The 11,015-nt window shown below is 52.2% G+C and overlaps 1 protein-coding gene across 1 annotated transcript; it reads right to left on the bottom strand.

Moving 5' to 3' along the window:
* Positions 1-6,080: 6,080 nt before the first annotated feature.
* Positions 6,081-9,248, bottom strand: Grina (glutamate ionotropic receptor NMDA type subunit associated protein 1). The gene is made up of 7 exons (XM_052747455.1): positions 9,113-9,248; positions 7,817-8,152; positions 7,623-7,732; positions 7,341-7,541; positions 7,086-7,214; positions 6,863-7,006; positions 6,081-6,777 (listed from the first exon to the last, which is right to left on the bottom strand). The coding sequence occupies exons 2-7, from the start codon at positions 8,127-8,129 to the stop codon at positions 6,628-6,630; spliced, it is 1,047 nt and encodes a 348-aa protein (XP_052603415.1). The 5' UTR covers positions 8,130-8,152; positions 9,113-9,248; the 3' UTR covers positions 6,081-6,627.
* Positions 9,249-11,015: the final 1,767 nt, after the last annotated feature.

The raw sequence follows: 11,015 nt of genomic DNA, 5'->3' as shown, positions 1-11,015 counted from the left end.
GGACCAGATGCCTCAGTTTGCTGACGGTTCCACACCTGGTGTGATCTTTTCACCTGATTTCAGGTAACTCACTTTACAAAAGCCCACTCCCACAAGCAAACTTTAGGTCTTTTTCATGGTAAATGTTATAAATTTAGTACTATTTATGTGCTTCGTTACCATTTAACACATATAAAATGACTTCCATTTTTATTTGGTTCTTACCGCTTGAAACTTTTGTTATTATATTCTGTAACTAGGTCATATGGTCCTTCTATTTTTAGTTATTCTAGGAACTACTATCCTGTTTTCCCCAGCACTGTATGTACCACTTTATGTTCTACAGTCTGTGCCCAAGGACTCCAGTTTCTCCACTTCTGTTAGTTTCTGTTTTCTTATTGCTTTTATTTATTTATTTTTTTGTGTAGTTGGGTTTCAAACCCAGGGCCTGAAACACACTAGGCAAGATTTTTACTATTGACCTGTACTCCAAGTCCTTTCTGGTTTCTTTAAAGAATATTTTAGGTTATTTTATGTGTATGAGTGTTTTGTCTGCCTGTATCCATATGTATCACGTGAATACCTGATGCTTGTGGATATCAGAAGAGGGCGTTGGCTCTCCTGGAACTGGAGTTACTAATGTTTGTGAGCGGTCACGTGGGTGCTGGGAACTGAACACCGGTCCTCTGCAAGAGCAACAAATACTCTTAAACTCTGAGCCCGTGGTTCCAGCTCCCTGAGACTTTACCTTAAAAAGAAAAAATTTAAAGCTCAATTTGATTCTTGTTATTGTTTTTTTTGTTTTGTTTTGTAATTTTTTTTTCCGAGAAGGGGTTCCTCTGTGTTGCCCTAACTGTCCTGGAACTCAACTTTGTAGCTCAGGCTGGCCTTGAACTCACAGAGATCCCTCTGCCTCCCAAGTGCTGGGATTAAAGGCGTGCACCACCATGCCTAGCTGATTGCTGTTGTAGAATTTAATTCTTGGTGGAATTTTTTATATTTCTTCTACATTCTACCACTTCCACTTGTATTCTTCCTTAATAACCATGTTTGTACTAAAGAACTTGTTTTTTCTCTCCATTTTTGAATCGCCTCTAGGTCTGTTTCTGTCATTGGACTTTCTCTCTTGGTTGTTAGCCAGACGATCCTATATTTTGAAATACTTAGTAACTTTAATGAAATGATGGATATTGTGTTCTAGGGGATACTATCTTCTTTTAGAAGGAATTCACTTTATGCATTGCCAGACACAGGGAGTGGACTGATTTCCAATAACCATTGGATCAGAGATGGGTGGAGCCTGGGTTGTGGTTTTGGCTGCCTCACACCTACTTCTAATTGGAACCCTCCAGAGCCTACGATCTTACCAGGGCTTTCTTCCCCTGAGAGTCCCAAGCGTGAATTCTGGTCAGCTCAGGGCGCACAGCTGTCAGTCACACAGCTGCAACTCTTCCTTCACAGTGCAGGGGGTCTCTCTTCGCATGTGTTTTGTGCATTCCTGCTCTCCGTTGTGTGTGTTTACATGGTTTACAGCGTTTGGACTGGGGGTTGGGCTCATCAAGTCAGGTCATTTCTCCGTCTTTGTGAAGACACTAAAGGGGTAATGACCATCTGGCCATTCTTCAGAAAGATTTGTCAGCTGCGTTCAGGATTGACGGAAGGCTGCTGGGGTGACAATCACATGATGTGAGAGAAGGGCTAGCTCAGAGACACATTCAAAAGATAGAACTTAATTGCCCCGAAGTCCTGATGACATCTGGGATCAAGAAGCGGGTTTGAGCCTGATCCTAGAGTTATCCTGGGACCAGGAAGTTGCTGGATGAGAGTGAAAAGCTAGCCAGAGCGGATGAAAGAGAATAGATGTACAAGAGCCTTAAGGTTAGAAGTGGCAGTGATGGCGGAGATGTGGCTGTTGAAGTGGATCCAGAGGGTAGGATGCCTTCAAGGAGAAGTGCCATTCTGTTTTTGAAGAGATGGGAGTTGAGAAGTTGGAGTTGGGGGAAGGGTTGTGTGCATTTTGGCCATTCTGAAAGGTCTCCAATGTCCTGCAAAGCCTATAGCACCCGTGGAGTGATTGGGTGCCTGAACAGGCACCTGGGGCCTGGGAAGTAGCGTCTGGACCCCACTAGAGAAGGGGCCAATTTGGGAGCCTACAGGGCTGATGCCAGATCTCCATCAAGTCTCTTTACATCTAACCTCCTCATGTCTCTGAGTGCAAGTCCTCCGTGCCTGCATCACCACCCGGTCCTCACCAGTTTTCCTGCCTCTGCTCAAAGCATTTCAGAGCCATTGCTGCCTGCACAATAAACTTCAGATGTTTGAGCTTCCGGTCTACGGTAGGCTACCCTCAGCTTTGACTCCCTTGCTCAATCCATCCCTCTCCCATGCATCCTCTCGCTTTTCCTCCAGGTGCTTTCCACGCATGTGACTCTGTGCAACTCCCCATGGTCTTTAGTTTTACTCTCCTCACTCCTGGGACACTACCCACTGATGCTGATGGTCAGCCAAAGAGCACATGGTCACTTGTCCCGAGCCGGGTGGTGCTTGTGTGGCTCATGCTGTGTTATTCATTCAATCCATGTTTGACACTGTGGTGTGCCAGGCTCTGTACTGGGTGCTGGGCTATGGGTAAAATTCAGATCACGGTCCCTTGCTCTGAAGGTGCTCCCAACCTAGAGATGCTGAACAGTAGCCCTGGTGAGCCAGAGGCAGTGCGTGGGGGGTCTGAGCTGGCCACAAGGAGCTGGAATCTAGAACTAACCCCCCCCCCCCACACACACACTGTGTTTTGCTCTGAGGGTCGGAGATATGATGAAGAGGTGGACATTTTTTTTTCCCGTAAATGCTGGTGTTGTTTCATCTTGAAAACAAGACTTAATTATTATTTATGAAACTAAGTATTTTTGATTGAAAGTCAGTCTCCTCCTGTGGCCTTAGTATAGTTAGCCCTGTCTGTGCTCTCCCGTGTAATCCACTTGAGCACATCTATGGGTTGACCAAGTTGGATTACTACCTATGGAGGGCAATTCTTGAAGCATAGACACAGAACACAGCTCAGTCCTTCTCTATAGCTTGAACAATGCCTTTGTTTTTTCTGTGTTCAGATAAAAGGGGTCTTGGTTTTTCTTGACCCATTATGGTAACAGAGTGGCCTGGTCTGCTGTCAATGTTTCATGAAATTGTTTAAACAGGACATCAAGGCCTATATCTGTGAGGGCCAGACCAGCTCCTAGCAACCCCAGTGTCTATCTGGGAGTGCCAGACCAGTTCTAGCTGCACTGAAACCTTGCAGATAGGACAGGCCAGATCCCAGGTGTTGGAAAATGCTTTTCTTTCTCGCTTGAACATCCCCATGGTGATCTCACAGTTACCATCCCATTTAACTCCATGCATCAACTTGAGAGCTTTTTAAAAAATATCCTCATGTGCAATGTGTGTTTATGTGCAGGCATGTACATGCCATGCTGTGTATGTAGGTCAGAGGACAAACTTGGGTGTCAGCTCTCACCTTCCACTTTGAGATAGGGTATCTTTGCTGCTAACTGCTTCATACCCCAGGTTAACTGGCCCACAAGCTTCTGCAGATGCTCTCGTCTCTGTCCCCTATCTCAACGTACGGGCACTAGAATTACAGATGCATGCTGCCACGCCCAACTTTGCTCGGGTCCTGGGGGGTATGGATGATGCCGAGCAAGCATTTTCCCCACTGAGCCATCTTCACAGACCAGTATGAACACTTCTCCCTACTCCAATGCATAGGTTAGCATCAGGAGCTTGGGCTCTGTTTTATTTTCATTTCTCAGTGGGTCGAAACCTCTGCTCTCCTGGCCCTTACACGCCACCTCATGAGTTCAAGGCACTATTTGTTTATAGTGTCCAACACATCTCAACAGCTCCCTTGCTTTCTACAAACCTAGTAGCTCTTGCTGAGTCTCTTGTCTCTGTCTCCCTCTCCTCCCTCTCTCTGTCTCTGTCTCTGTCTGTCTCTTTCTGTCTGTCTCTCTGTCTCTGTCTCTGTCTCTGTCTCTGTCTCTCTCTCTCTCTCTCTCTCTCTCTCTCTCTCTCTCTCTCTCTCTCTCTCTCGGCAATGGTTTCTAGACAGACTTTCTCTGTGTAGCCCTGGCTGTCCTGGAACTCGCTTTGTAGACCAGGCTGGTCTCAAAGTCACACCTCATAAGTGCTGGGATTAAAGGCATTCGTCATCACTGCCCAGCCAAGCATCTCTCATCTTTAGGACATTTTCAAGCCCCTGTGTTTGGCCTTTACCTCCCGGACCTAGCTGTTCCCAGAAAGTCCCTTCCCCAACTAAGTTTTCCTGGGATTTTCTGAGGAAACACCGCCCTGGCTCACTTTGCGTTGTGACGATCCCCGGGCCACTCCTCCCATCTTGCTGGCTGTTTTAACACTAGGAATGGTCTCTTTTCTCTGGATCTGTGAGCTAGTATCAGGAGTGGGGCTTTGTTTTTGGGGTGCTGGAGATCCAAATCCTTGCATGTGCTAAGCAAGTTCTTATTGGACAAGTTCTCAGGCATTGAGCAATAACCCCAAAGCTTTCGGTTGATTCCCCCTAGTGAACATGTTTACAGAACTTGCCTCAGTACTCTAGATGAGGAACTGGATCTGCTCAAAGGAATGACCGAAGAGGTGGTGGGGGAAGTGTTTTGTCACTTTGGTGTTTACCAATCGACTACGGTTAGCTGTTAAAGTAAGTCAGACTTCAGGAAGGGGTTCTTAGCAGCAACAACTCCACTCCCGACGGAAGGGCTACAAGAATTGCCCATCAAGAAGAAACTCTCGGTTCAGTTTGTCTGAGGTCAGGGCTAGGGATAAGAGTAGGAGGGTGGGCTAGAGAGATGGCTCAGCGGTTAAGAGTACTGACTGCTCTTCCAAGGGACCTGGGTTCAATTCCCAGCACCTGCATGGCAGCTCACAACTGTCTGTAACTCCAGTTCTAGGGTACCCAACACCCTCACACAGACATACATACACTAATATGCATAAAATAAAAATAATTTTTAAAAAAGAGTAGGACGACATCCGGAACAGCCAGTGGCAGTTGGCAGAGCCTGGATACCAGGATGAGGGGTACTGGCTTCACCCTGAGGGAACCAGGTAGGGGGGTCTTAGGAAGGTGGGCTGTGGGACCCGTGGCTCCTATCTAGCAGTCTGGTTTGCAGACATAAGGTCAAAATGAAGCTGAGGAGGCTGGGTCGGGGAAGGAGGAGACAATGGAGAGGACAGCCACTTCTGGCCTGGGGAGATAATGCAGAAGCCTCATGTTTGGGGGGAGGGTGTTTGTGGCTTGGCATAGGCCACGGCCGAGGTACCTGTGGACACTGGGTGCTTTGTGGAGTACGAGTCCCTACCTGCGCATGAGGAATTCATGCCAGTTAATTAGACACACCCACACACGGCAGGGAAGGCTCTCATGCCAATCAGGATGCAGAGTCCTAGGGAAGAAACCTACGAGGATCAAGGCTGCCCTGACCTTGGGGTTTCAGTAGGCTAGGAGCTTGAACTGAGTGGAGATCTAGTATCAAGGAGCCTTCTTCGGGGAGGGGGAGGGCTCACTCTGCTTGTGCACAGCCAGGTTCCAGGAACTTGGATAGGTGGATGAGGGCTCCAGAGATGAGGTGGGAGGAGCAAGGGAGGAGGAAGAACAGGTAGGTCTGAGGAACCGGCACCGAAAGGCAGTACCAGGGTACCAGAGGCCAAGGAGCCTGTTCTCTTAGGGTTGTGCCAGTGACCTATGCTGCCGGCCCTGGGCCGAGAGACGTAAGGCGCTCACAGAACCCTCTGTTGCACTGTGCCGTTCTCAGAGAGCAGAGTGGTAACACACAGCCAGTGTTCTCCAAATTGTGTGGCCTGGCACTATGCCTGTACGCCTCAGGAACCCCGTCCTCAGCTCAGAGCCCAGAACGCACCTTCAAATGCAGCTGGCAAGACGGCAAGGAAGGAAGAGTGGAAGTCTAGAGGGTTAGCTACCGTCACTGACCTCAGTTGTCAGTGCCCGTCCCAGACATATCACCAGCTAGGGCGGGGCGGTGCTGAAGCCCCTCCTACAGCATGGAGGAAGGTGGCAGTGAGGAGAGAGACGAGGAGAAGCAGACAGAAGGTACCCTTTATTGGAATTTTCATGATGGCAGCATAAGAGAAGGGCTCCTCCCCTGAAACATGCCACCCTTTCTGCTCTCAGGGCGCAGCACAAGAATGAAACCCCACCCTGCATGTCCCTCAGAAGGCAGGGAGGGGAGGGGACGGGGGTACTCTATGCCAGGGGAGCTGGGACAGGAGGGAAGACGTGCACCCTCCCCTCTTGGAGCGATCCTTCTCCCCTGGGACCTGGTGTTGATCCCAGACCCTGGGATGGGCCGGCAGACAGGGCTCATGCAACAGTGAGTGGACAGAAGGTGGCACAGAAATGCAGCCCCATCATCCCTTGGCAAGGGCGAGAGGGCTAACAAGGGCCATGCTGTGGCCACAGAGGGTCCAAACGTTAAGTATCTGCAGTGTACATACACGAGGGTGAGGGGGGCCCCCTCTGCTCCAGGCTGTGTCTGGGGAGTCAGAGAAAGGGAAGCACAGATGACGTTGTCATGCCAGGGGCATGGGTCCGAGCCAACCATGCCACCTGAGCTGGGGCTTGCACTACTCCTTGGCGCGGCCAATGATGGTGAGAATATATAGGAAGATGTTGATGATGTCCGTGTACAGGTTCAGAGCGGCAAACACATACTCCTCCGGACTCAGGGAGAGCTGCTTGTTCCCCAGGAGCAGCTGGGTGTCCACTGCCAGGAACTAGGGGGTAAAGGCGTGGTTGGTATTGGACAGCTTAGTCACTTACTCAGTCTCCCCGTAAAGGCCGCCCAGCACCCCTACTCACGCAGGTGAAGAGCAGAGCGCCCAGCGAGGCATACACAATCTCCAGGATGCGGTTCCGGATGAAGATGCAGAGTATGGCGAAGATGAAGAGCACCACCACACTCACCAGGAGCACACCCATGCACGAGGTGAAGTCATAGCGGGTCTAGAAGGAAGGGAAGGAGATGAGGGACTGTGGGTGTTGAGGGCCCCGCGGCCACGGCCCTGTCTCAGGTCCCCCTTACCTGCATGGAGAAGATGACCACCGTGAAGCACACAGCCGTGGTGATGCCCACCGCCATGATGACCGCCTCTGTGTTGTAAAAGCTGGCTATCATGCCCACCATGTAGGACAAGCTGACGGTCAGGATTGACTGCGGAAGAGGAGCACAGAGGGCCGGGGGTGTGTGTGTGGAGATGCTCCTGGTCCAACCCCCCGTGCATCCCCCCTTTCCTGTTCCACGGGCCTAGGGGTCCTGGGCTTAGGGTTTGGGAGTTACCAGAGCAACAAGGTTCCAGGGGTGCTTTCGCCGGAAGTCCCCACAACAGCTGAGGACAATGAGGGAGATGAAGAAGATGGCGTAGGAGACATAGTAAGTCCAGACGTTCTCCCGGACAAAGCCCTTCACCTCCCCAACAAAAGTGAAGACGGCCACAGTCGACAGGGTCACCGACAGCTGCAGGGTCAGCACCAGAAACACCTGGGGAGGGAGCAAATCAGAGGCCCATCTCGGCGGCCTCCCTGTGACCCCTCCCAGCCCCACACTCTTGCCGTGACCAACCTTTCTGATGAAGGCCTGCCGGATATTCTTGTCCCAGCTGACGGAGGGGAAATCCTGGTTGTCATAGTAAGATGGAGGTCCTTCTTCCTGGTAGTTCCCATGTTGCGGGGCTGGGGCACAGAGGCTGGGTCAGTGCCCCATGAGGGCAGCTGAATCCCTGCCCCTGCCCCTGCCCCACCTCTCCCTACACTTACAGCCAGGGTCCTGGAAGGGTGGTGGCTGTCCATAAGGGTTGGGGGGGAAGGGGCTCTGTGGGTATGGCCCCTGTGGGTAGCCTCCTTGAGGGTAGGGTCCCTGAGGGTAGCCACCTTGTGGGTAGGGGCTGGGCCCATGGGGATACCCTGGTTGACCATAGGCGGAGGGCTGGAAAGGAGGCTGTGGGTATGGGGCTCCAGGGTAGGGAGGCTGAACATAGGGAGGCATAGGGGCTTGAGGCCCCACAGGATATCCAGGGTTTGGGGGAGGATAGGTGTCCCCAGATACCAAGAAACTCTTTTCATGGGACATGGCCTCGGGTTCTGTGGCTGCCCCTAGAGGAGAAAAAGGGAACAGTTACTGGGGAGAGACTGGAACCAGTGACAGCCCCACCTACTCGCAACCCAGGAAGGGAAAGAAAAAAAAAAAAAAAAGCTGGACCATGACCTTTGTACGGGGTTGTAGGGAGCCTGAGAACAAGGAGGCAGCGGGCGTTGGGTGGGGCTTGAGGGGGACCGCTGGGGACCCTTGGAAGGGGCTGCTCTAGACCGATCTAGGGGTGGGGGATGGGAGAAGGAGTGATGGCTGTCAGCCTGGGCTTGGAGCTTGGGAGATGCCTTCTCACCGCTGCGGGTCTTTCGGGTTAGAGCTCACCATCTAAGGGTCTGGGGGAGCGGCGCGGTGGCTAGAGAGGCGTGGGGGTGTGCCCTGGCCCTCCCTCTCCTATCCCGCCTATTAAGCAGCTTGAAGGGGCCAGCGCTAGCGGCTATTTCTATCCCAGGAAATCCCCAGGCCATCTGTGACTAGCGGGAACCCTGACCCTCCTCCTAAGCACAGGGCCGAACGTCCCTAGCTCCGGGTGCTGAGTGCAGGCCTGTGTTGGCTGCTAAGGTGTCTGCTAGTAGGGTACGCCAGGAACAGCGGGGTGCGGGGGTGTGTGGGGGATGGAAGCGACCAGAGGGCGTTCAAGGGAACAAAGCGGGGATGGGGACGACGGGGGAGGGGGGCGGTGGCCACAGAACGTGTCCGGAGGGCCGATGGGACCTCCCGCCGGGTTGGGGGGTCGCTGGGCCTCGAGTCTGGGCCGCTGCAGCGTACCACCCCCTCCCTCCTGCTCAGAGCCACCGGAGCTCCCCACCCCCAATGATGCCACCAGTCTGGGCGAGCGGGCAGCGAGTCCTGGCCGAACCAACTGACCCGAGGCGGCCGTACTCAGTAACAACGCCCGGAGGGGATGGCCGACTAGCAGGGGGCTGCGGCGGTGACACGCTCTTGGGTTTGGTTGGGGGACTCACCGCTCCCGGGGAGCCAGAAGCCAGTGCTTACGGTGCCCGCTGCGCAGTCGCGCGCGGTGATGGCCGGTGCGTCCGCACCTGCACCCGCTGGGCGGCCGGATTGCTTGGGCCTGCGCCTGCGGCTGGGGAGACGCAGAGGAGCCTTGTGACTGGGCGGGGCCTTGTGACGAGGCGGGGCGGGGCGGGGCGGGGCGGGGCCTTGTGATAGGACGGACGTGGTGACCGGTCAGGGTGCTTTTGGCCGACCTGCTCGGCCCAGCCTGGCTAGGCAGTTTATTGTCATCTGTAGGCGGTCTAGGTCACAGTCCTGCACCCTGCGCTTTCTGACCAGGGTTGGAGTCTGGCGTGGGGGCAAACGACTTCTGGAGGCATGGTTCTGTTTTGGCTTATGTGGCTCTCTATATTCAGGGAGTTCATTCCTAAACCCAGGATTTACTGAAGCCTCCAAGGACTCCATCCCTTCTTGACTTTGCTGTTTTGAGACAAGGTCTCTGTAACCACAGCTGGCTTGGAACTCACTATGTAACCCAGGCTGGCCTCAAACTTGTGGCAATCCTCCTGCCTCAGCCTTCCAACTACTGAGATTACAGGCATGATCCGCTATACCCAGACCATTATTTGCTTTAAAACAAGAAGGTTTTTGTTGTTGTTGTTGTTGTTTTGTTTTGTTTTTCAAGACTGGGTTTCTCTATGTAGTTTTTGGAGCCTGTCCTGGATCTCGCTCTGTAGATCAGGCTGGCCTCGAATTCACAAGAGATCTGCCTGGTTCTGCCTCCGGAGTGCTGGGATTAAAGGCATGCATCACCACTGCCTGGCAAGACCAAGAAACCTAATCATTTAATTGTTCCATTCTCTTCATACTCAGCCTCTTGTCACTTGTCTCATATCCTCAAAATAAACTTGTCAGGCCAGGCGGTGGTGGCACACGCCTTTAGACCCAGCACTCTGGAGACAGAGGCAGGTGGATCTCTGTGAGTTTGAGGCCAGCCTAGTCTATAGAGCAAGTTACAGGATAGCCAGGGCTACACAGAAAAACCCTGTCTTGAAAAACCAAAAATAATAAACTTGTCAGGAGGCTGAGGTGGCGCCAACTCCCTGACTCAACTCTGGTGGGGGATTTCCTGGAGAAACATTCCGCTGGGTGGCCTCCTGGTCCTCTGTGGCTTAGGACATTCTATGCTTCTTCGGTTCTTGATGTCTAGCCTTTCTGAGTTTACAGTAAGGTTGGGAACTGGTTCTCTCCTGTGTCCACAAAGCGCTGACAGCTGGATCGAGTGAGGACATGCCTTCTGCTTTTGTGGATCCTCCTGATATAAACACGTTCACCATTGTGGATTACAAATTCTAGTTGCACCAGGCAGGGGTGGCACACACCTTTAGTCTCAGCACTCAGGAGGCAGAGAGGCAGGCGGATCTCTGCAAGTTTTAGGCCAGCCTGGTCTACATAGTGAGTTCCAGGACAGCCAGGATTATGCAGAGAAACCCTGTCTCACAAAAAAAAAAAAAAAAAAAAAAAAAAACCCAAACAAATTCTCGTTGCATGCTGTTGCTGTGATCAACACCCTGACAAAAGGCAGCACGGGGGAGGAATGGCTCATTAGGCTCACAATTCCAGGTCACAGTCCATCATTTCGGCCAAGTCAAAGCAGGAACTCAAGCTGCTAGTCACTTCAAGTGCACAGCCAAGAGCAGAAAGCCGTGCATGCTACTTGCTCGGCTGCTCTCGGTTAGTTTTCTTATACAGTTCAGAGAAATGGTGGTTGCTCCACACTCAGTTAACAAGAAAATCCCTCACCGACGTGCCCACAGGCCCAACCCGTTCTAGATCATTCCACTCTAAGACTTTCTTTCTAGATCATTCTAGGTTGGGTCAAGTGGACAGTGAAAACTAACCAGCACTCGA

The sequence above is a fragment of the Peromyscus californicus genome, unplaced genomic scaffold (assembly GCF_007827085.1).
Source record: "Peromyscus californicus insignis strain IS unplaced genomic scaffold, ASM782708v3 Scaffold_20__1_contigs__length_68692818, whole genome shotgun sequence".
Classification (NCBI taxonomy): Eukaryota; Metazoa; Chordata; class Mammalia; order Rodentia; family Cricetidae; genus Peromyscus; species Peromyscus californicus.
The sequence above is the reverse complement of the archived record's forward strand: the minus strand, read 5'-3'. Positions and strand labels throughout refer to the sequence as shown.